Consider the following 26,956-nt stretch of genomic DNA (forward strand, 5'->3'; position numbering starts at 1 on the left):
CTCATGCTCGGCTGAGTTAATTTTGTTGGATTCATCTTTAGGCTGATTTCTTAAAAGGGTCTGGTTTGGGCCAAACTGCTTCACTGTGACATTTTTGGATTCCTTACATTCATAGAAGTAACTCCAGATTCAGGTGCTGTATCATGGCTGGGGGCAACTCACTAATTATCTGGTCATAGTCTTGAACAGTCTACAGGCTGTATCAGGCCCACAAACTGTTCAAGAATTTGTGTAAAGTAACTTGCACCATCCTTTTGTGTTAAAGTGGTAACAATGTGGTGAAGTGCACTTGAGAAACTGCACAGTTACAAATGTCAGTAAACTGTACTGTTAAATGGGCTTGGAACACAAAGAAGGAGGTGTTTACAACATCTTTAGACCCAAGGCTGGACCCCAACCATGCAGTATCCAGTGTGGATCTGTCTTAACAGATGCTGAAAACTCTTCCCCATGCTGTGGGCATGGGAACTTCAATCACATTAGGCCACAGTTTAGAAATACCCCGTAAAAACTCAGAAATACATGTATCCTGTTCCTTGCCGTGCAGCAGTCAGCAGTAAGCCCAATCCATCTAACCTAGAATTTCTAAAAATGGACCTACATCAAAGTCAAAAGTGGCATGTTCTGCATTAGCATCAATTCTGCAGAGACACACAACATGCCAGCAAATCAGTGAAAAAGTTCTAGGGCTATTATAGTTTTGCAGGCTACAGAGGGTCTGTAGAGTCATCTGGGGTCACTCACTACATGATGAGGTTCTTCCTTCAAAAGAGGAAGAACTCTACACCCTACTTATGTATAAGCACCACCTGCTGGTGTTTGCATCCAATTCAGTTCCAAAGAGAGGTAATTTAATTCATATATTTTGCCATATGACAGATGAAATGGTACTTTTTGGTCTCTAAATTTTTGGAAGTGTTTTGCTTTTGATAAAGAGACCTTTATATTAAATAACTTGTTTTCTTGATTTTTTTGTAAAAAATTTGGAAGAACATGAAATAAGACAAGCTCTTTCTAGGTCTGAAGAAACCTTTTTGGTACTTTGGAACACAGAAGTGTTTTTCTTCTTGACTAGGGCTTAGCTTTGGATGAATAGACACAAAGTAAACATGGCTGAAATCCCTTCCTGTAGCCCTAATCTACAAACAGAGTTTAGGAACACTGTCACTGAAGTCTGGATGGGATAGTGGCTATCAACATTTATGGCTTACAGTGTTCCTGGGACTTTTTCAGAAGTCTAGAAGACCATCACTGCAATGCCTCAATCCCACAGGTAAACAGCAGAAAAAGATAAATCATACCTATCTGAAAGTAGAAAAGGGCAGATATCAGGAACTGGTGGTGTGGAAGGCCTTAGCTTGGCCAGAGCCATAATATGCTCAAAAGTGATGTCAGTCTGAGTGCTGGCATCCATAAGCCGAACATCCTGAGAGCTACAGTGAGCTTTGGTAGCTGGGGCTCGTCGTAAAACCTGAACTACAATGGGCTCCTTGGCATTGCGGAAAGCTTCCACTGCTTCTTCATGAGTGGCCTTGGACAGGTCCTTCCCATTGACCTAGAGAAAACAGGAGAATATAGCAAAGGTGAGAGAAAAGGCAGCACAAAATCATGAGTGTAAAATATAGGGGCATGAATTATTTGTGAAGTACATCAAGTCACTAGATGACATTGATGAGCATATTTTGGTATTCATGCAAGAGGGAATATACAGCTGGCAGGAGAATTAAGTTTTTTAATCTTTGCCAGAAATTAGAAATGGTTTGAACTCTTCATAACTGTCCCATCCAAGAGAATCGAAACACAGCAAAGAAACAACAATATTTAGAATGCAATTTAAAATTATTTCTCTTATCCTGTTCTATTAACTTTGTAAAATACAGCTAAAATAGGAGGGATGCCTTTAATTTTGAATTTCAGCATTTTCTGTGGCATGCAATTGTTTTAAAGGATTTCTGGCATAGCACTATTAATGCAGATGTCAATAAACATGTCTCTGATGTCTAAAAAGAAACAAGGCCAATTTTCAATGTTTTGTCACTTATCTGCTATGGCTATTATACAATCATTAAGACCAAAGATAGGAAGATTTGACTAGCACAGTAGGCCACTGCTCTTTCAAGGAAAGAGAACTAACTCAATAAATAAAGTGCTATGAACAGACAAATAATCAACCAGAGAAAATTACATTGCAAATGTAGCATAGCTTGGCACAACTAACAGACTGTGCCAAGGTTTTGTATCTGCTACAGGCAAAGCAGCAAATTCCTCCTGGTCTAGATGAGGCCTTAGGGTATTTAAAAACATAACTGCAAGGTTTGACTATGCTAAATTTATACAAATTCAGGTATTTGAGGCAAGATTTGCAAGCATCAGCCCACTACATAATGTGAAGGCTAATTGGTCAATGGCAGTCAGCAGCTAAGCCCTTGAACACAGGGCTGTGCAACATCCTTACACAGAAAATACTATTCCCCTGTTTCCAGAGCAGTGGGGCTACTGTTTACTGCTACACATGACCTAACTGTTGTGAGCTACTGTGAAAATTAGATTATCCTGTGCTGGGGTAGGATGGTAGGGTTTTCTAGTAAGAAACATGACTATCTGAAGGTACCCAAACCTGATTAAAATTTATATTCCTGGGAAAACTTCTACACTGTTGGCAAATCAGAAATAGGATTCTGCTGCAAGGTCATGCTCAAATTACCTTCTTTGTATAGACTATTGATCATAAAACCTCATAAAACTTAATGAACTAAGTGTAAACCCTCCCCAGAAATGGGACAGACCCCATAAATTACTTTTCCCCACTGTTTGCAAATAGTGGTTGAAATGAAAACCTCTTTGCCACATTACTCCTTCATTCAAGAATTTATTGTCAAATTTCTTGTCAAAAAGGACAAAACCAAACAGGAACAATCTCAGGAACCTCAAAAGAGCCTCAGTAGCCTTCAGTAACATTTTGAAGCAATTTGTGCAACCACAGTCCTGTCATATTTATGTGCATGGCTAGGATACTGTTGACCATTATTTTGTGTATATATCAACTCAGTACATTTCCAGAGTGTGTGCACAAGTACAAGGCAGCATCATCTTTCCTTTGACTCAGCTTCCAAAGAATCAGCACTTTCACGGCCATGTCACTCACAAGGACATGCAAAATAACCGCACTGTGATGTAGCCACCAATGCAAAGGTCAGCTGACCTTTCCAGCTAGCCCTGATGCTGTATGCAGTTATGAGAAGCCTGCAGATTTTTGAACACATTTCTATACATATAAAAGCTCAAAACTCCTTATGCTGAATGTCTGTGACACCCAAAGTACCACACCACTGCAGCCTAGACTGCGAGCAGGTAATTCAAAATGCAGCTAGGTTGGTCACCTAAGCTCAATGTATATCTGTGGTCTGTCTGATAACTGAAGCCAAAAATATTAAGATTTAATGTTATAATTTTATCATTTAAACTATCATCTATAAAATAATAACCTAATTATAATCTAATTTACATGGAAAAAATATCAGTTGCATCTAAGAAGAAGAGCCAGAGCAGTCAAAGAACAAATTAAGTTATAAGAAAACCAAAGAAATTTCCCCAAGGAGAGAGCTTCTGCAAATCTTCTCTTGTAACTCAAGTCACACTGCCAGGGTGTTCAGATTCAGCCAGATCTAATGGAGGCAATTAGAGATAAAGCTTCAAGCTTGGGTCTTCTAGCTACTCCTCAATTCCAGTCTCTGCTTCATTCTTGTTTCTAACTCAGATCCTATCAAGGACACAGTTTTTCAGCTTCTGTGATTTTTGTAACATGAATGTCCTATAGGCCATCTGAAGGACTCTCATTCATAAGGCCATAAGAATAGAAGAATTACTTTCCTGACTCCCCAGTCCCTTTTGATACTTTTTAAGCTTCAGATAACTATATGGTGTTTCTGCTAAAAGTAAATGCTTGGGAATAAGTAGCAATGTATCCATCTTTTCCCTCTATTCAAGTATAAAACACACAATCCTTTTGTATCCCAACTGAACCATGTGGATATTGGTACAAGATAACCAATTTATCACAGATCCACATCAACAAATCTAAAAGATGTTTGGATAGCATACAATCCCCTTTTTTTTGAAAACCAGAAGCTCTGTCTATTCTCATCAGTCGATACTTATCACTTATTCTGAGGAAGTAGACATAAATTCACAATAATACCATTTACATGCAAATTTTATTTCTAAAGAATAATAATATTTTAAAATCACATGAATGTAAAAAATCACAAAAGATACACATTTTCATTTATCCTGGGAACCTATGGCTGACCTCTATTTTCATTTAAATGCCTATTTAATTTGATGACTTTAAACATGTTCTCTCTTTTATTTGGTTTCTTATGAAATACAAGCACACAGAACCCAATACTTGTTTAAATTGTCACTTGAAGTTCATCAACATACTTTGTCGATCTGCATAAAGGCCACCTAATTTACAAATGCTTCTCTTCTCAGAGGAAAATCTATAGCTGAATGACTCTATGCTGGCAGCTGTCCTGCCCACTTGGGGCTGAGAAGAGAGAATTTTTTAAAAAACCTAAAGCCAGTACTAGAGATAGGGTTGGAAGCACACCTCTTGCAGGTTCCTTAAGGATTTTCTTCCTCCTGCATTATACCCCAACTTAACACTCACATATAGTTATCCTGGGAGTCAAAGACAGCTGAGCACTTATTTACAGCAAGCCATTTACAGGTTCTTAATGGATGGCTAAATAAATTCCTTGCTTCTGAAAGGTTACTTTCAGTGGAATCCAGGGTACTATTTTAAGTGGATAGAGAAATCAGTCACTTTTAACAGTCAACACAAAGACAAGGGAATACATTTGTTGCAGCAGATGGGCTAATTAATCCACAAGCCAGTTGTGAATATTAAGTAAAGAATATATCTTTTCTCATGTAAACCATCCTCCTGCCCTCTTTGATTAAGCTTTTGTTTAATGAACGATCTCTCCTCTGGCTATTGGACACAATGCAAGGTCTGGGCCACTTGTCAACATCTACCCCAGAGTGACTAGTGGCCACTGCCTGGATCCTTGCCATTCCCTTTGGATTCTTGCTCTAAACCCAGCCACATGCAAAACTTCATCAGCATCAGAAAATAAACAAGGAAACGGGCTTTGTTTTTCATGCAAACATCAATTGACATTGGCCAACTGCCACATCTAATGCCAGCACAAGTGTACACAGGCTTATTTCCACACACAGAGAGATGGGCAGCAGAAAAGTAAGGACAGGACTAAATAACAAAACAGTGATTATAAAATATGTAGACAAATGGTTGTTAAGATATCTTCAGTTATGAGTGCTAAAGAAAAGGCAAAGAAAAAGCAGTCCTTCAATGAAGACTGTTTCCAGGATTTAAATGCCTGTGACTAAAAATTTAAACTGCCTTGTCTGTCTTCTAGTGCTTTTCTGCTCTTGATCATTTAATGTTGAGCAGAATTTTTGAAATGAAAGAGTCAGAAATGTTGATGTTTCCTGCAGTCTTTACTTTTTCTATATCAAGAGAACAAGGAAAATAGCAGAAAAAAAAGGAAGAAAAGGGAAAAAGTATGTATAGTCATATGAATGCAATCATCACAAAAGGTGTTGCATTAGCAGCTCATGAGATAACCTCCTATCCTCAGCAAATATCTGGTATATTCAAGTTTAAATTTGAGATCAGCTCTGCTGAAGTAAAATCCTTTGAGATGCTTCATTTATTCAGTAAAGGCAATGGAAAGAATAACTGAAGTGTTCTGCAAGAGCAGAGATGTCTAGACATACAGCTTTCCTAGCTAAATGACGGAGATGCTGCCTGACATGATGATGGAGTTCTCAAGGCTCACTGTCCTAGGAGATTTCAACGCCCATGCAGAAGATGCCCCAGACCTGACAGGTGCTAAATCTGCTCTCATCACAGCACTCTCTTCACCTTCAATCTCTCACCCTAAATACACCCAGGCTACCATTCCCTGGGTGCATCTTTGGACTGGCACAAAGATCAACCACTGTCCTTAAGCTTGACCAGTCCTTCTTTAGAAAAGGAATTTGTGTCTTTCCTAACTGCAGGCAACAGGGTAAAAAAGAACAAGACCACTTCAGCTTCCTCCCACACTTACAGCTTTCAGCATACAGAAACTTTAGAAAACATCCACTGAGGGCCAGCAGCTGTGAGGCTCCCTGGGCAGGACAGGTCGGCACTGCACATATGAGCTCCCTGTGACATACATGCTGGAGAGGATGCTGTGAGTCGCCTGCTAACACAAACGTGATAGCTCATCTACAGAAAGGGCATTTGACACTCTGACACTTTAGCCTACAGTTTAGTACTATGCCACATTTCTTCAGCAAGTTAATCTGAAAGATAGCAAATTCAGCCATTATCCAATCCCACTTTCTAGGTCAGGGTTCATGCAAGTTCAGTAAAGGGACAACTTTTATATGCTGGTTAATGATATTTCCTTGGCCAGATGAGTTAAGTGATTCTTGTTCCAATTTGATCCTTTGCTGCCCTGACTGTGAAATCTTGTCATCCTTCCTAAAAGCTACACAAGCTGCTGAACATGCAGGCTCTGGCTGCTTCTCTCAAGCTGAACCACAGGCTTATAACAAGAATTACATATCTATTACCTGTAGAGCTGAGGTTTGTGCTGTTTGATAGCTGGTTTGTGTAGTTGGTTCAACAATACTGGATAGGTCCAGACAACATGCAGTAGTCCAGCCTTCTGTGCATCTCTGTGTGTAACAGCACACAACTTTTATTTCCCAGCTATTAGCAGAAATCTGCTGTGGTTGTAAAGCCTATGGGTAAGCCTTTATCTGAGCAAGACAAAATAAATGTTACAAAAACTGGAAAAACATAAAAACATACCTATTTCCACTCTGTAAAATTTTCTCTCAGAAGGAGACAACCCAGTGACTTCTTGGCAATTTTGATCATTTAAACAGTAGTTGTCAGAAAAAAAGTATCCTCCTTTCAACTGACCTCCAGATGATGCTTCATTTTGTCAGAGTTGTTCACTGAGATCAGCGCATCTGTGGGCAGGTCTGACAGCCAGAACTTCTCTCTATGACATATTTCAGAACATGACATATTTCGGAAAGACCCCGGCAAAGAGTTGGACACTGCCTGGAAGTATTGCCTAACAAGTTGTCCTAGGGAATTCAGAAGATTTTTAAACTGGAATGGAAAAAATATCTCAAGCAGATGTACAGAGAATGGACAAATAGTTCTCATCACATCTACAGTTAAAACAGCAAACTAGCGAGCAAGGTAACTAATACCTTGTGCTTGTAAAACTTTGGTTCTGCAACAAATAGAAACTCAGTATCTTTTTTCTTCATGACTTTGCCTTCTCTAGCCAGTCACCTCTAAATAAAACAAAACCACTGCTAGAAGCATCTCACAAAATTCTGTGTGCAGAATCATGCTCCATGTTTTGAAAAAACATTCAAGTCTGTTGTAAGCAAAGCAATCATTGAAGATCCCCCCAACTTTGGGGGGAAGTTTGGGGTTTTAAATCCAAAATGTATTGACTGCCTAATTGCATTTATAATATTGAGTATAGGAAATGGATTGTGTTTTAGATGTATGTCTATAGCCTGCTTCTAGCTGGCTGGGTGATGTTCAGTGATCATTCACTACAAATGCCTGACAGCATTTCAATCTCCTTAACACTGTAAAGGAGATTTCCATCCCTAAAGACTCTTTGTGGTTCTGGGCCCTCACCTTGGGACGTCTCTTTAAAAACCACTTGGATGCTACAATTCACATCTACAGGATAACTATCACTGCTCCAACAAGTTTTAAATCATTACTCAGCAGCTTTAATTTGTAGCCAAAATGCAAACTTAATTTCTGCACTTCATAACATAAGGCTTGGCAACTGAAGAATATTTCCTCCAAATCATCACAGCATTTTAGAGCAATGCACATCTCACAAAGATCCTCTCAAGTCCTTTAATGCTGATGTTCAACAGCATCAGAACAGCTCAGAAAGTTCAGCTCAAAAAGTACAGCAAGAGCTCAGAAAAGATTCACCTGGGTTTTGAAAGAGAGAACATACTATTATCTGCAATTCTCTTGGTTTGTGTTATCTGCATTTTTCTTATGAGTGAAATGAAATCACCAAATTAAATTCAAGAATTACTGTGTTAGTTTCTGAGTGAGCTTCCTGGAGACAACTGCTGTTGTCTTTTTCCAATGCCCTAGTTGCAATCACCATCTTTCTTGCATGCTCTTCCAGGTTGCATTCTCAGCCTCATTCCTCTCCCCCTTGCTTTGCCGACTTTATTCTCTCTCTTAGGCTGTTGGCTTTTCTCATTCTGCCTTTTTGTTTCAGTGCAGGCCTTTCTTTACTCCCTAGGCCTGCTGATTCCAGAACCTTCCATCTTTCCTTTCCTGAACACTTCTCTACAAAGACCTCCCACTGCCCTCTCACTGAACCTGTCCCCTCCCCGCAGGCTGGGAATGCTGGCACTTGTCATCCTCCCAGGGTGACAGCTGGAGAGCTGAACACTCATGAGGTCTGCCTTCACCAGCACCTCCTGGTACCAGCACGAATGCTCAGCTAACCCAGATGGTAATGTTGCAAGGCTGGGGTATATTTACTATGCAAATTGCTTTTAATATTGACAAACAGTTTTTCTGATGATATTAAGATTCTGCCTGAGGGCAATAAAGACTAAACTAGCTGTGGCATGCATAAAATACGTTGTGTTACTTCTTGATATAATTAGAACATCATTTATTACATTAATCATTTCAAACTTTTTCTGTTTGGGGATAGGGCATTAAATAAATTTCTCAAGAGATCTACTGCATACAGTAATCCTTTGATGATGGAAAAAAATACAATCAAAGCCAGTGTGTGTGCTCAGAACAAACACTTTTTATCTCTAAGCCTTTGCACTGAATGCTATAGTCTCCTGTGAACTTCCCAATGTCTCTGTTCCACCACAAGCTCACTCTCCAATTTCTCTTACAGAGTATGCACTTTTCTCAGAGAAGAGGCTCTTCAAAAGGTAATTGCCATTAAAGTTTTAGGAGATCAAATTAATGACATTCTTTAATCATCTGCAGTTCCCAAAGAATAATGGAGGAGGCTGAATGGCAGATTTTAGGACTCTAAATAATGTGTAGTCACTTTTTTCCTTTTAGGGAATCATAATGTACATTTCACTAACAGAAAAGTTTCTCTTTTACTTCTGAAAAAAACCCAACACCCTTCCATGAACTCAACCATGGCTGGCATTGCCACATAACTGTTACACTTATCACTGTCACAGCAATTCATCCACGTACAGACGACTGAAACTCCTGGTCTCCTCTGAAGCGAGTAGTTTAAAAAGATAGATGGCTGCCTTCTGGCTAATTGTGGGAGTTCTTTCATTACTATAAAAAGACTTACTATATCTCAAGTGACTTTATAAGCAGTGAATAATGAGACTTAAAGTCGTTGGAAAAGAGTCCACTGATCAAATGCTGGGATAACTTATGGGCAGAGTGACCTTTTCCTCAGTAAGATACTTCAAACTGCTGCTGTTGGCCCATTATTACAATTCCCCATTTAAGGCATGCAGTTGAGCCCAAGGCATACTTTATTTTTTTTATTCTTAAATTCAATTTAAGGTAGCACAGCAAGACCTATATCTCTCCCAGTGTGGAGGACTAACTCTTGGCTGCTCCAGCTGTGCAGGAGTAGGACAGATGGCAGTGGAATTGCAGGCAGCTGGCTGGTTCTCACCACCCTGCTTCTGACAGCACCGCTGGCACCAGGAACAGTCATCCCATGTGCCACAGTGCTCCTCACCCCAGCAAGGGAGCTCCTTTCTGCCAGCATGTGCACCAGGAAGCACCAGTACACCGGGATGGCTCCTAGGACACTGGAGAGAAGAGCAGCCGACAGCCCATTGCCTCCAGCTGATCTGTCATCTGAGTCTGGCCCCGGCCAGGAGGGTGCTCCGTGTGCCAGCACTGCACACTGCAAAACTGCAGAGACATTAAACCCAACAGCAGAGCACTGAGCCAGGTCTTGACTCTGGCTGATGCTCCTGGTCACTTCCTGGGTTCTGCCACACATCTAACACAACCCAATGTCCTGCTGGGGTGCCATATACACAAAGTGCTAAGGGTAGAGTGATCCCTAAATGCACCTGCACTTGCCTTTTAAATGAATGTACAACAGACTGGCTCTGCTTTAATATTCATTTCTTACAGTGTATTTGTTTAAATTTTATCTTGAAGAAACAGAAAAGGTTCCTCCTCTTTGGAAGCAAAGAGACTTGGAGAGTCTCTTTCATTATTTTTCCATTCTTCTCTCATGCTGCCTTGAAACTAATTTTGACACTGTTGTTCTCCTTTGATTTTCATGGCTTTACTCCAGAATAAGCATATTGGCAATTCTTTTTGGTATAACAGTACTTTCAAAAATTAATTCCAGTGTTTGAGAGGACTAAATATTTAAAAAATACTTTTGACAAGCTCACATGTATTTAGATTTTCTCAGTCATATGGGCTGACAAAACAACAGATACATTAACTTCATACTGCCTCTGGAACATGGCAGCCTCCTAGATCTCTTTTTCAAAGAAGAAGAAAATGAATCCAAAGGAACCACTCATTTGATAAAACAATGCAAGTAATGGGGCCTTACCTGCTATTCAAAAGTTCATCAGATGCTTTTGTACCAGGAAGTTCCCTGTAGCTTTTAGGAAAGCTTAGCAACATTTTTTATTGAACATCAAGAAAGCAGCTGCAAACTTGTAGCTACACACAATGAACAAAAAAGAAAAGGAATCTGATGAAACATAATTGGACTGTTTCTTCCTTTTTGTTTCTCTCTCTCCTACTTTGACCCTCTTTTAAAGACTATTTATTTATGTTGGATTACTTCAGTTTTCTACTGAGTGATGGCTTGCTGCGCTGACACAGAAATATTTTAAATTGCTTCTTTCAAAAGTTTATTTGCCGCATTCCTTCTTAGAGAAAAAAATTATAAAGGATGTGAATATTAGTACCACCTTAATTCTATCTTATTTAGACAGCACCATGACTGTGTACACACCTCCTGTGCTAAGAGCTGCAGCTCCTTTCTGGCTAAAAATCAGTTACAGCTGCTATTTTTGTCTCCGTGTTTCTAACTCTATTCTTCATTCAAAAGTCTTTCTCCTTCCTCTATCACTGTCTTACTTCACCACTTCCTTCCTGTATTTTATTCCACTTGCCTTTTTGGCTTCCCTCCCATATCTTTCACTTGCTCCTTTGACTCCCTTTATCTTCTTGGATTTGGTCTCTGCAGTGTTAGAAGCAGCAGCAACTGCTCCTGCATGGCTTTAGTATTTAACACCTGCAAAGGGCATCTTTCCCTGAATGAAGTCTACAGGAAGTCCCTTCATACAGGCTTTGGGAGAGAATGAAGTAGCTGACTCATTTCTCCAATGGACTCTTAAAAAATCAGCAAAGGGCAATTCCTGAGTAAGTTCATGCAATGTTCATCAGTTTTTTTTTCCCAGGCAATTCCAGGTGTATTGCAAGGCTATCAGAGCTGCTGTTCCAGCTCTCCAGGGCACACCAAGGCTGTTAAGGCTCGAATGGCTGAAAAACACATCAGTGAGCTTACACACTGCTGGTATCCAAGGCTGTGCACAGAATATGTTGCACCACTTCCTTGCAATAACACAAATGTCACTGAAATACAAACAGATTTTAAGGAATCTCTTATGTTAACTCTTCAGGAAAAAACCCGGCCTTTGGATACATGTGGGCAGTTCTTGCTGCTTTCAATTGTCATGTGCTGGCATCAGATGGCACAGTTTAGCACCCAGAGCAGAAAAGACCTTTAATTATCAAGAACAGAATCATTCCTTCTGCTCAGAGAAACAGAATTTTACTCAAATATGAAATGAAATTATCTGACAGGGCTTTGATTATCTTAAAAACAGCATGAACAACTTAATTAAAACACTGAAAAGAATACTGCAACCTACAATACTTATGCATTTGGAAAAAAAAAACCTGCTTAGGCAAGGACTGTCTTTTTGGTTGTATAGTATCAAGCACCACAGAGCCCCAAAGTAAGTAGGGCCTTCTAGATATTGCTGTAGTAAAAATAATGATTATGCATCTGTGCTGAGAATTTAGACAATGAATTATAAGGGGACATGAATTAAAATAGACATGTTTAAAATAAAGTTTATGGCCTAGACAATGAAAATACTTTAATCATGGCACACTGGGGGATATCAAGACAAGGGCAATGTCATCTTTGTTTTGTCTCAGGAAGAAAGTCCTTTTAAAAATGAGGTTTTCTTTTTGCAATTTATATGACATCTCATAATATAAAAAGATAGATACCACTGAAAGAAGAAATAAGGCCCCTTTTCTTTACATTATATGTCAGAAAAGAAGTGTTAGGTGCACATGAATTCCTGATAGCAATACACAGATTATAGATAGAGAATTATTTTATTAAGGGAGATGTAAATTCTATATGTGCTTATAATAAAATTATTAAGAATAGACTATCTAGAAATGCTTCTAATAAGCTATAAAAATAGTATAGTGTTTGTATAAACAAAGTTGCTGAACAAATGAAAACATTTCACCAAAATCAACAACACTGAAATGCTTCCCAGCTGAATTTCTTAACTAAACCTCACAGATTTTAAGATGTGATATTTGTCATGTTACCATGACCCCTGCATTGAAGTGTTTGTCTACACTAACTTCGGCAACTTTCTTCAGCAGGAGGCAAGAAACTGGTAAAATATAAAATATCTACGCTGTGCACAAGTATAGACTAGGAGAGGAGTGGCTGATGAGCATCCCAGCTGAAGGGGATCTGGGCATGCTGGCTGACAGTGGGCTCAGTGTGAGTCAGCATTCTGCCAAGAGGGCAAACTCCATCCTGGGGTGCATCAAACACAGCATCACCAGCCTGCCAAGGGAGGTGATAATCCTGCTGTATTCAGAGCTGGTGCAGCCTCACCTGGGGTACCTGCTTGCAGTTCAGGGCCCCAGCATTTGAAAAGGATGTCAAAGCACTTGCATGTGTTGTAGAATGCAACAAAGCTAGTGAAAGTGCTGGAAGAATTGTTCTGTGAGAAGCAGTCTAGTAGTCTGTGCTTGTCTAGTTTGGAGAAAAGGAAGATGAGTGCCAACTTCAATTGCTCTCTTCAGCTTCCTGAGAAGGGGAAGTGGAGAGGGCAATGTTCATCTCCCTCATATGCAGTCACAGGACACATGGCTGTGTTCAAAGCTGCACCAGAGGAGGTTTCTTTACTGAGATGTTGGTCAGACACTGGAACAGGCTTCCTAAAGAGGGGTTGCATGCCCCGTAATTAGGAGGCATATGAGCAATGCCCTTACCAACATACTTAAATTTTTGGTCAGCCCTGAAGTCATCAGGCAGTTGGAACTGGATGGTCACAGTAGGTCCCTTCCAACTATTCTTCTATTCTAGTCTGTTTTCATAGAAACCAAAATCTGATGTTGCAACATCACAGCTTGTAAAATTTTTGTTTGTTCTTTAAATAGGAGACAGGCAGGGAGCAGCAGCATAAGCTTGCAACTGGATCGATAAATTGTAGTGAAGTGCAAATTTCAACCAAGTCCTGTGTGTTCTATTAGCTCAGATGTACCTGGATTCAAAGGCTTCTTCTTGGCTTATTTGTTGGAAAGGTTATGTTTTAGAATGGCTCAGCTGAAGAATGTACTTTTCCCCTCGAATTTAAAGTCAAGGGGGCTCCTATTTCAAAACCCACATCGTGTAGGATTTGAGAGTAGCTTTCTTGTTACTGTTGATAGATACATTCTTTAAGAAAGCCATGTTCCTTTAAACTTTCATTGTAAGCTCGTTTTACAAGCTAGTAAAGTAAAATGTCATAGCGTAAAGCTGTTGGTGAAAAGAACTGCATCTGAAAAGCAGAGACTCCCAATAAATTGAGCAATGTCTGATGCCAGCTCAAAATGGCAGAGCAAAATTTAAACAAATCTTCCCCACCCAAGGAGAGGCAGACAGGCATAAATCATTCCCAGCAATCAATTCTGCTATTTGAATTCATCCTGACACTTGTTGGGCTCGGTTGCTGATGTGGAACCACGGCAGAAAGGCCAGGCCACCAGGGAAATTTGGCCAGCCTCCATATCTGAGGGTGAACCACACAACTGCAGGTCTCCAACCCTTCTATTGCTTTTCTTTGTTCCAAGCACAAACTGTTTTGTCCACTATGTTTCAGATCTGCCATGATAAAGAAAATTCTTTGATTACTATTTATATAAGAGGTGGGAAATACTGGAATAGTAAGGTTGCTTTTCAGGCAGACAGTTTAAGTATAAACCTGTCAAGTTTAATATTCATAATTCTGTTTCTCACCGTGGCTACTTTGCAGTTAATTATTGATACTGTTAGACAACAAACAAAACATCTGAGAAAAGGGACTGCAGGTTTTTAATTTGTGAAAATTATGTGAAAATTCAATATTTACATACATTGGAGACAAATTTGCTCTTAATGGAGATTCTCAGAGATTTTTGTGGAAAAGAATTTGCATACTGGCCTTGAGTGCCTTCATTAATATCACATGGAAATATCATCATACTCTGAGTTGTCAGTGCATAAGGCTCACCAAAACACAGTTAGGATAGTCAGTGCTCACAGATATTTAGAACATGCATGCATTTTTTCCCCCCTCCTATCCCTCCAAACCCTAGCCTTAGAAAAATCCAGAAACTGTGAGGGTCAGGTACCCAGCCATGCAATCTTAATCTCCAGCTTCCCCCTACTGACGTTGCAGTCAGTGGAAACAAGCTGCAGGCCAGCCATCACATCCTATACGGCACACAGCTCTACTGAGCGAGAGAGGGATTACTTGGAGCAGATTGTGATACTGTGATCTCAAAGAGGGAAATGCCATCCCATCTGACATCCTCATGCATGATCAGCAGCCAAGGTGCATGGGTACCAAAAGTTACCGGTATCCTCATTTCACCTTGAATTACGTGGGTAGGAGGAGGCACAGTGTCCCTCAATACCTGTCAGCAGGAGATGCATGTGGTCCATGGGGCAAGCCAAGAGCCACTGTGCTCAACAGGTTGAAAGAAAACTCAAAAGGCACTTTTAGAAGTGCCACCAAAGCCTTGCAATTAAGGAGACGTCTCCCCATTAGGTCTACGCTTCTAATCCAGGCCCAGGACAGTCTGCCGGACTTCCTAAAAAGTTAAGTCAACTAATAGAACACAAGACTTTCCCTCTCCCTTAAAAAAGGAGGACAGTATGGATAAGGAGCAGTAGCAGCTGCATATTGACACACTAGCCTAACAAATAAGTTATTTGCCTAGCAACTGGAAAAGCTGAACTGAGCATAACTGTATAAAAACATACCTTTCACTCTGCAAGGCATTCTTTTCATCAGGTTAATGGACATTTTGGAATGCAAGAAATTACACACTACTTTTTGAAGCTTTAATTTAAAGTTATAAAATATAATCTAGCCACTTATCAAATAGGGCTGGGTTTAAGAAGTTAAGTATGCAGTTACATGGAGGTTACTCTTCTGAAATGCTTACCCCATCCCAGTCAAATGGGTGCAACAGCTATGTTTTGAAATCTCCCAGTAGTGGAACAAATGGGAGAAATAACAGGTCTAGTCTCAGCCTCTTTTTTCTCATTATTGCACTCTGATTACTGTACTTCCATAAAACATGGCTCATTATGCCATGTCTCTTTTTTTTTTCCACCTTCTTGCCTCATAATTTAGCCTTCTCCCCTTCTCTCCTCTTTTTTTTTCCCCCAGGGTTCCCAGGTAGACCTCCCAGTCCTGCTGAAGCCATCTGTTTTTTTAAAAGACACTAAGCATGTCGTTAGGAATTGGCAGGTGAACTCTGCTGATATTTTCGCAAATGTCACTAATAGAAGTATTAAATAAGAGCACTGCAAAGACAAACTCTTCTGGAGTTCCAGCAGTAACTGCTCACCAGCCTTTCACTTTCCTTTTTAGCACTACATGTAGTTAGATATATCTCCAGAGTCAACTCCAGGTCCTCCTTATGACAACTTATCTAAGTGCTTATGTTCCAATTTAGCTAGTATTTTCCTTTACAGTACCAGACCAGATATTTTTCTTTATCTGAAATCCAGATAAAGAGGACTTACCACACACTCTTAGTCAAAATAAGGCATTTGCTAATCAAAAAGACTATCAGGTTAGCCTGGCTTTGCAACCATCCACCCCTGCCTAGTGTGTGATTCATTATGCTGCACTCACCCTTCGCCTTCTCTAAGTGTAATCATCCTTTCTTTTCTTCAAACTGTACTTTAACAATTTCACACTGTGTATTCTGATCCTAAAGACTGGCAAATCCCATAATGATCCTAAGCATAGGTACACCATTTAATTTTGTTCTACAAACTCCATACTAAACTAGCTTAACAAATCTTCCTACTCGTCCTGGCTCCTGCCTATCTCAACACTCGAGAATCTCTTGCCTCACTGTTTTGCCAGTATAACTACTTCTGGAGGTTATTCTAGAAATTGAATCATTGAAAGATCCTGCTTTGAAAATCATCTTTATTAAAATGTTAGGGTTATTTACCCCACAGAAAATTGCCTTCTCCCTCCATGTTCCCCTCAAATCTCCCCTTCTACCCCTTCACTCTTCAAGTACTTTTCCCACCCACTCAAAGCATGTAGCTGTGCAAATCTTTCTGAGAGGTTTTTTTTCTGCTTGACACATATTGTAACTCCCCAAAAGACAGAAAATCTTCAAAATGGTCAGACTGTGATAAAATGACCACTTTCCTGGACACAAGGCACAGGCAACATACATAGAGCCAACCAGATCTTCAGCTTGAAGACAACAGCATGGCTCTTTAGTACTAAATACCTCACATTTGTGTGATTATTCTCTCAATTTTCTAAATGATATAACCTCGGTTTTGGAGGTCTCTAAAAGGCAAAAAAAAAAAAAAAAATCAGATATGAAAATAAAATCAGAAAAGACAGAAAGATAACAATTCAAAATTACGAAAAACTATAAAGATTTATTATTATGGCATTTGTTAATCCAGGGAGAACATCTCTATTAATAGACAGTAATATTCAAGGGTGTTGTAAACCTATTTCCCAGGATGAGGTCTGATTTATAGTCTTGGACAGAAATTATTCTTCCCATGTCTTACAAAAGCAGAAAAAAAGCTTTTTACTCAGCATGGTTTCAAGTTACACAAGTACAACACAGTGGAGACTCTGCTGCCTCTTGATGCCTTCTGTGTTGGTGTAAGTTAGCTCAAAGATGGCTTTATTTTTTAGAGCAATATTTTACAGGCTGTTAATCCAGAAAGTGGATTATTGCCTTTGGGTATTTTGTGAAAAAAATAAAATAGAAATCAATCAAAGTATTTCATTTATTACAGCTGTTGCTGTGCATGGGCAATCATTTATTTTTCTCCCATAATATATTAGGCTGACTCTTCTGCACTAGAACTTCCTGAAGCAGCTTCACTAACATAGTTCACTCTAAGCCCCTTAGAGCCTGTCTTGTCAATTATCTGTGAATTTAGAAAGACTTATACAAAAGATCATAATGAGCTGGGTTTGAAAGAGACTGTAAAGGTGTAAGGTACTGAATACTGAAGCTTGGAACAGCTATGGTGGAGATATGTATAGTGCCAGGTCTTGCACTCAGACAATAAATGCTTTTTCATTTAAAAGTTACGTTTAAAAAAAGGTGGAAGCAGAGCTGTGAATTGGATGGGGCAGAACTGGAAATGCCCCAGTTCTGCTTTTATCACTGGCATAGCTCTGTCGTCTTTGCACGGTAACTTAATCTTACTTAACTGTATTTTAATGCTTCACTGTACTTTAACTTTTTCCCTGCCTGAGGTTATGCTGAAGATAGTCGACTTCTGCTCTGACTTCAGTAACAAACTCGATTTAAAAAAAAATATGGAACATAATTCTTTTTCCATATTTACAGACAACCATCCCCAAACATGATGTATGCTTGTTGCATCACACCTCAGAAATGGTGTGTAGCTGAGTTAATGTTTGCAAAGCACTTCTGAAACTCAAAAAAAGAGCATATTCACAAAGCAAGTTGTAATAAGGACAGATGTTGAAATTTGATAAAAGCTGCAGGAACAGCACAAAGCAAAGCCAGGCAAAAGTCATGACTGATATCTGATTCTCATATCTCCAAATGTCACCAATGTTTAAGACTGATGCTAAGAGGGGAATCACAGCACAGTGTTAGGAGAAATAGGACAGTTCTTGTGCCAGCATATCTGCATTTCCAATCTATTTGACAGCTGAAGGAGTCCATTTAAGTTCTGCACATTAGTTGGCAGACACAGATGTAAATGGCTTGCAGGTACAGCTCCTGGAAAATATGACGACTGCAAAGAAACTCCCACTGGGAGCACTTTTCATGGCTCCATCCAGCTCCGCCTCTGGCACATTCCTTCAGCAGCAGGCTGGCACCAAAACCAGATTTGCCCGTGGGTTTCTGACTTTCAGCTTCAGTAACACAGTGGATACAGGCACAGTTAACCAGAAAACTGGGGTCTCTGTGTACAGCTGGGTCAGGACACTGCTACACTGGTTTGCTTTTAACTTGTGACATCTAGCATATGCCTGTTTGTGCCTGGAGTCTGTTCTTTGTCACGTGGCATGAGAGAGGCTTTTAAACCACCATTCACAGGATGGTTCACACATTCAGAAATTCCTTACTGTGTCAAAATAATAAAGTGGAGAAGTCCTCAGGATAAATAGAAGAAACTAGAATATATGTAGTTGTATACACTGATTGGCCCCCTGGAACGCACATGTAAAACAAGGCTTGTGAATGCAAAATTAACCTTAATTAAAAAAAAAAAAAGTTTTGTGAAAAAAAGTTGAGGCATATTTGATAGGAGACCAGAGTACTGTTGTCTGAAGCATAATGATATTTACAGACCAAAATGTGCAAAACTGGAACACTGTTTTTGTCAAGTACAAATTAAGCTAATGTACCATTAAGAGCTAGAGGCTCACACACAATAAAATCATGAGGTTAGGACACAGACTGTGCTATGACAAACTAACTGTGCAGATATGATAGGGATGATCCAGCAACCAGCTAGGACCTTGAAAAGCAACTTGCTGCTTCTCCCGTGGCATATTTAGGATGAACCTTCTGGATACTAATATTACTCCAAGCCAAAATGCTCTTTCATTTTTGTGAAAAGAACTAACAATTAGTGAAAAGAACAAAAAAAGATATGAAGCCTAACGAGAGGTGAGGCACTACTTTTGGAGACAGTATGTATCATTTTGTTACAATGAACAGCTCTTCCCTAAGTTGGATCTTATATTCCTAATCCTGTAACAACTTCTAGAAGCCATAGAGAGGAATTTTGCTGTTCTCAGGAGAAGGAAAAAGTGGGAACAAGACACAAAAGAAGCTTATATCCCAGAGTCGTAAACTCATCTTCAGTCAGAGGATATGGAGATTATCTTTTACACTGTTTTTCTCCACCTTCAGCTACAAAATAAAATTTCCTTCCATGCTGACTTTGCCTACCTCTTCTCTAGTGTCTCTCTGATCTTTTTGGGAATAGATACTTTCAATATTAAAAAATCACTTGCAACTTTGCCCCATCTCATTCACGAGAAACCACAGGGGAAAAAAAAAAAAGACAAAAACTAACAAATGAGAATTAAAATAAACCATGAACAACAAAGCAAAAGACTTAACTGTGGCTCACACACCTTGTGAAAAGTGAGCACATCCACCTGAGGCTCACAGTCTGACACAATTACAGCCTCACAGCTGGAATGGCAACCAGGAAACAGACTACCTGAGGAGGCCCTTCAGACTCTGAAGGGCTCAAGCCTTTGTGGGACTTTGCTCTAATCACAGGGCCATAAGGTAGTGTGCTTTGTGCAGCTCTGCTGCCACCAGAGGAAAAGGACAAATGGCTGGTGAGGGTCATGAGATGAGACACCTCTCAGAGCAAAGTGCACTTGGACATGTGTGCTGTAATTCCCTCCTGGTCCACCACCATGACCTGTGGGTTCACCACCATGTCCTGCCTTTCCTATCCCTGGAATGACAGGTGCTCCAGCAGTGCAATGCACCCCTGACCCAACACCAGGCTTCATTTGTTTAACTTATCACTACTGTGACATAAAGGATCTATGACCCCCATGCATGACCAAGCAAATGCATGGAACTGCCAAACCACATGCATTTATACTTTAAAAGACAAACTGTCCTCTCCAAGGAATGTTTCACTATCTACAAACTAATCCCTCAAAGATTTTTACTGAGAACACTTCAGCAGGAATGAGAAAGAGTGATTTCAAGAATAGTGATGGCAGACAGGAAAACAAACTCTGTAGATTTTTGTAGGAGCTCTTTGCTTTCTCAGTCCCATTGGAAAACTCAGCCCTAACTTTTTTCATAAATCATGGAAGAAAACATAGCCCCAGGCCACCTTTTAGCCACAAAACAGTCATTTCACCAAAACAGGAGTGGGATGCAAACTGCCAGACAGCACAGAGAAATTCCCAAACTTTTGAGGACAACTAACAAGAACCTGTACTTCTAGAAACAAAGCTGCACACTTAAAAGCAAAAAACCTCCATCTCTGTAAGTCTCTGCTGCTGCTTTTTTTACCGTGTGTGGTTGCTATGCTGTTTTCCACAGTTGCTTCATCAAAACAATTATCATCTGCAGCCTTTTGAAATAATTTTCCAGAGATAAAACAATTATCTCAAGGACTATTAAAAGCTCTTCACTGTTCCATATCGGCACAAATTACCTTGTATTTCAGATGATTTTATGTACATTTAATCACTACAGATTAATTAGATGGCATACAGCAACCAGCAAAACTGAAGAGCTAACTTCAGTTTAAGCACACATGCAGCTAACTTGTGGCTTTTTAGAACAATTTTAATTAAAAGTTCTAGAAAAACCATCCAGCTGAAAAGATTGGGAGCTTTGGGACGAGCTTAGCATAGCTAATAATTTTATATCAGAGCAGCCTCTGGCTGTAATAAAAATCTATTTTCCTCTGGCAATAAATATAATAATTCTGTGAAACAGAATACATAATTTGCAAAATTTCATATGTACAAAACTGAAGATCCATGCAGAAAAGAGACCATTGCACCCCTGACCTTCAGAGAGCAGGTTGTTTTCCTTTTAAATATGTAAGACTGTTTTGAAATCAGCTTTAAATATTATGCCATAACAGCAATTTCTGAAAAAGATGACCCAAAGTGCCTTGGATTCCTCCAGAAGAGGAAAAATAATCAAAAGTGACAGTAATTTTGAATGAGGCTGACTTTTCTAGTGAACCATGGAGCGGATACAATGGATATCGCACTTGCTCAGACCAACCATCCCTATCTATGTAGCTTGCTTCCAGCCATGGCAGTGGTAAATGCTGCTCAGAGTGAGCACATGAGGCCAGCTACTTTTGGCAATCCATTCCCATGTACCCTCCCAGGTGCTCATAGAATTTTACAGACCACCCTTTAAAAATGTCAGCTGCACAGAGAACCTGAAAAACAGCCTTTTTCACTTTTCACTGTTTTTACGCAGCACAGTATAATAGCGGGCAGATTTCCAGCTCTAGCCAGCCTGCCCAAATGCTGGATTTGATCCATGCAATCAGATGAAAACAGCCCCATTAATATAATATAAACCTTCCAGCTTTGCGAGTCACAAAAACACTCATCCGTCTACTTACACAGTGACAGCCAAGAGCTGCTACAGCATCTTTTCTACTAGAGACTTCCTTTCATTTATATGACACAAATTCCCAGTTGTGCTGCTGTAACATGTTTTTCATGTGGTCCTGCACTGAATTATCTCCACTCCTTTATATTGGGTAGATGCAAATTTAAATAAAATAGCTACATTAATATAACATGATGCATCTTCTGCTGCTAAAATATCTAATGTTCTAATATAAATAACAGCTTTGACTTTCTGCTTTCTTAGATGGGTCAGAATGCAAAGCATTTTTGCTGCATTGAAATATTTCATTCATTTGTAGTTGTCAAAATACTTTCTTACCCTTTTTTTTCAGTTAACACAAGAGACTGACTAGAAAATTATTGGTCTGATGCACCCTCCTGATATAATTTAATTGGCAAACAGATTAGGTATTGATCTGCTGGCAAACATATATTGATGAAATACCAGTTTATTGGGAATTAGTGTTGAAATTAAAATGAATGTTTCATTCGTAATATATATTATGTGTATATGCATGCACTGCAAACCCTGGTCATTATGACTGAATTGCAGTAAATTTATAGATCCTTGCTTTACTATAAACACATTCCAGTACAGCTGATCTGCATAGATTTTGGGAGAGATGTTATTGGGAGACCAGCTGTAAGTGCTTTTCCTGTAATAAAACCTAATGCTGCAGTTCTCTTTTGTTGTCTTCTTTTTTACCTTCTGTGTGTATTACAAGTATATTCTCTCCCTTTCATATCTAAGAATCAAAACTTGCTCTTACTAATAGTCATGCAAATGCAGTCTTCATCAGCATGTTGCACAGATTTAAGATTGTTAAGTCGGCAGCAGAAAGTTTCTTGAACGCCTTTCCCAAGGACCTCACTTTCATGGCCTGCTCTTCTAGCAGGACTCAAAAAAAATTTGATGCTGCAGTCAAATAGTTGAAAAGCATCTCTTAAGTCATCTTTATATCTCAGCAGTACTTCATCTAAAGTGTTTACATCTCAGATGTACTTTGTCTAAAACACCTATTGCAAAGGTATTGCATTTAAGTGACTTTTCAGTAAAAGTGTGAAATTTAAGTATAAATGCTCTTATTGCCTTCCAAGATTTACAGTTAGGCCTTTTTTCCATAACAAATAGTCCTAGTGATAATCAGCTAGTTCATTAGTTTTGCTTCTGTCCATGCAAAAATGTCTCAGGAATAGGATTCTACAAACTAATTACAAAGGAACTTACTCTGCATGTTTACTTTGCGACCAACATTTCCGAACAGCAAGCCATTCTCAGTATCCAGCCACGTTTCTTCATTCTCTTGGACCTCACTGTTGCTAGCTGCACTTCGTTTGGGATATCTTCCACTGCCCAACATATCATCACTATTTTCCAAGACATTGTCCAATTATATGGTAGTGGATATCTTTGGAATAAAGACATAAATACATATGTCTATTCTCCACACCAAGAATGTGCAGAGAAAAGCACAAGTCAACAATTTGTGTTTGGGCTCTATTTTGATGACAGGCTTTCCTAGTATTTTCCATCCAGCTCTCTTTTGAGATGTGTTAGAGCATGTTAGACTTACTCAGGCTGTTTGTTTTATAAACAGTAAAAGCCAGAACGTCTTTGTTAAAAAGACAGATATTGAAGAATAGAATCAATCAAATCATAACCACAGAATTTCAGGTATAAACCCCTCCATTTCCACCAGTGAATCTTCCAGAGCAAGACACTTATGCCAAGGTATAATACCTTAGGACTGATGAGAAGATAAGGATGATAATTTTAAGTAGTCAAAATTAGCTGTATTGATCAACAACTCTGCATTTAAGAAGAGCAATAAAGACAGATGAGGTGGTATGTTCACCTACACATGGTACCAATAATATTTCATATAGCACATCTTGAAATGATAGAAATCTTCGTATCTGTAACACTTACTATGTATGCCCCTGAACTTTGCCTTCTGTTCCTTTACTCAATTGTTTCCCTCTGCATATTTCATGGAAAGGAGACTGGAAAGAGGAGTGCTTAATAAATGGAACCATTAAAAAAGATTGGATTGCTCTTGCTTTCATAGGCATTATTGCAGCAGAAATCATTCATCTATTCTACTGAGTAAATTCTGTACCTAAGTATTAGTAAAAATACAAGTGCATCAAGACAGTAAAAACGGTAGTCTGATTGATGAACTAAACTAATCAAAATGCTGCTTTATAGGCCCTTTTGCTGATACATACCTTCAGGATCTGCTTTAAGAAGATACCAAAGCAAGTGAACATTAGAAAAAAAGTCAAAATAAAACATGTATACACTGTACGTCAGAATATGGAGTATGACTCATTTCTACTGTAAGAAAATAAGTTGCACTTGATGTCATCTCTATTGTTTTCAATAAATGTTCAAATAACAGAGCATTTTTCTGTTTCAGTGACACACAACACAGTCCTAGTCATGGTGTTATTGCTACTACTATCTAAATACATCAGAACAAAGTACATAGAATGTGATAATATATCTTGTACAAGAAAAGGTCATGCAGCAGGTCCACAATGCGCTGATCCTAAATATTAGTACAGTTGTATCACTCTGCATTATGATCACATTTCTGATGTATTGCCAGTGTGTATGATAGCAAGTTTATGGTACAGTGCCAATTACGTGACATTGTGGGAGAATAGACAAAAGCTGAACCAACAAAAATTTTGGATAGTGCAGACAGATTATATCTGATTTGGTATTAAGCATAAGCCTGTTGATAGGAAATTAGCCAATCAACATTTTTTCCACAAAATTGAAAGATGAATTTTAACACAGTCAGTGGTGTATGAGACGCAGTCATAGAATTTGCTCTTTTGTATTTATGAGCCTTGCAGCTGCATTCACTGCATCACTGAATGTCAGCCCAAGACAGATAGGGAATTCAGCCAGGAAAGCCCGTCTCCTCATCCAAAACAGGCACAGCAACTTTAAATGAAATGAGGACCAGAGCAGAGCAGTTGCTCTGATTTAAAAGCAGCTGTATTAATTATACAGAGGCGAACAAAAGTGTAGTTAGCACATGTAGACCAAGAGGTGATGTAAGCAAGGAGGAGGAACCCAGAGAGAAGAACGAGGAATCAGCTGGTTGGAACAGTGAAAGGCTACCTTAGTCAGATGTAGATTATGAGTTAACAATATAATAATGCTCAAATGTCTCTATCTGGTTCCTGATTTGGGGTATGACTGACATTCATCTGTCTCCCATGCAGAGCTTCCTGCTTTTCAGGTCTAGTAATACAACAGATTTTATTACATTTGCAGAACAAGTTATCATAGTAATTGCTTTTATTAATTGATGGAGATTGGATCCATCATTATAATGGAACAAAAATTAGATACTGTTTCTCTAACACTCAAAAAATGAAGTTTTTGTGTAAAAGAAATGGAAAAATAGAATCTGTTGCTATTACAGGACAATACCAATTAAAGATGGATTTAACAAGTTCTAAAATAATATTGACTACATTGGCACAAGCTAATGTCAAACCACATCACCAATTAATTATAGAGAAAATAACTGCAAAACTTGAACAAAGTATACAGAGATAATTAATCCTCTAATTAGGATGCTAAAATTAGATCAGGAATTGAAGGGCAAAATGTTTTAATCTTCCCTTATCTATGCAGAAGATTTTCCATCTTTTACTTTTTAAGAAATTATTCATCTTTTCAATTCTGGCATATCAATGCTTTTTTTCCACGGGTATATGACAAAGACTGTAAATCACATGTGCATGCCTGATTCTGAGAAATTTCCTGTCTTAGTTCAGGAATGCACCCATTTAGATAAACTGGAGAAGCAAAAGCATCATGAACATTCTTTTTGGCTTCAGTGCTGAACTGAGTTTCCTGAACTTATGAGGAATTTAATGCTTCTTAGGATAGGTCTGAAAATCAATCCTTTTACACATTTTCTGCTCAGGAAGCATTAGCTTTTTAGCACCAGTTATTATGCAGAAGTCTTGCTTATGGAAGCTTGTGTCCCATATTTAGATGTTCTCTGCCAAAACCAGAAGTTCACTATTGAAATTACTAGGCGTAATCAGTCTTTTTTCATTCTTAAAAAAAGTTTTAAAAATAATTAACTGCAGATCCAGGTCTTGAAATAATCCAAAATTAATCACCAATAGATCCAGTAATGTGAGTAAAGGCTAGAAGAACCATCATGTTGCTGGAGAAGGATTAGCACCAAGAGAAACAGAAAGGAAAGAGATGAAAACAACCAGAGTATCTGCTACAGCTTCAAGACAGTCTTACACCAGGGAAAAGGTTTCAAGCTAATTTCATCTGTCCCTCAGGGCCCATTTTTCAGTCAAAGAGAAAAGTCAAGGGGTTTGCTGCATCAGTTTTACAAGAAGTCACACTTGAAAAATCAGGCTAAGTATCCCAAACTTCAAACCTGCCATGACATGATCAAATGATAAAGACAGAGTAATACTTATAGTGCAGGGCCACATGTTACAAAAAGATTGACTTCCACCTTGTGCTGCCACCTGCCCTGGTGACCAAGTTCTGTCTGGTACATAGGCAGGGTAATGGAGAGCCATGGGAAGCAAACTTTTAGGTTTTCTTCTTCAAACCAAATCCAGGAATAAATGTGTTTCAGCTTTTAACTCTCACAAGTTTAAAGCACATCTGTAGTGATTCTCTAAATTAGAAAAGGCACCAGGATCAGATACAGTACATTAAAGAAGAAACCCTGTTGAGAAAGGCAAAGCTTGCTCATCCTTGTTATGGACCATTTATAAGGTCTTTTTTGGTGCTCACATCTTTGTTAACAGTTATTTAATTTTTTTTTTAAAGTTGCACGACTTTTATTGGTGAGTAAAACAAGAACAGCAGGATCCAACTCCTATCTTTGTAATTCTTTCATCTGCTTAGCTGACTGTATTAGCCACTTTCCCTGAATGGAGAATGGGGGAAAGTTCAACAGCAGACTGACATAATAATGAGGACACAAAATATAGATGAAAAGAATACATGCCTAAACATCTGATGAACTGATATTAGCATATAAATGCAATATATGTACAACAGCAGCCTTTGAATTAAACCACAAAGAACACTGTCTACTTGATTAGTTGTTTATTTTTCCTTTTGAGGGAACACATCAGAGCCACAGATTGATACTTTAATAAGGAACACGAAAACCTT

The 26,956-nt window shown here is 38.9% G+C and overlaps 1 protein-coding gene across 3 annotated transcripts in view; it reads right to left on the bottom strand.

Moving 5' to 3' along the window:
• The window catches only part of PDZRN4 (PDZ domain containing ring finger 4), a gene marked incomplete at its 5' end in the record, with an annotated part of 231,564 nt that overhangs the window by 35,014 nt on the left and 169,594 nt on the right, over positions 1-26,956 (bottom strand). For all 3 annotated transcript variants that reach the window (XM_083858913.1, XM_083858914.1, XM_083858915.1), the window contains one exon: positions 1,302-1,555. In XM_083858913.1, the coding sequence (XP_083715039.1) occupies positions 1,302-1,555 (254 nt within the window). The remainder of the gene's footprint in view (positions 1-1,301; positions 1,556-26,956) is intronic.

This window comes from Zosterops lateralis (genome assembly GCF_965231275.1).
Source record: "Zosterops lateralis genome assembly, chromosome: 4".
NCBI lineage: Eukaryota > Metazoa > Chordata > Aves > Passeriformes > Zosteropidae > Zosterops > Zosterops lateralis.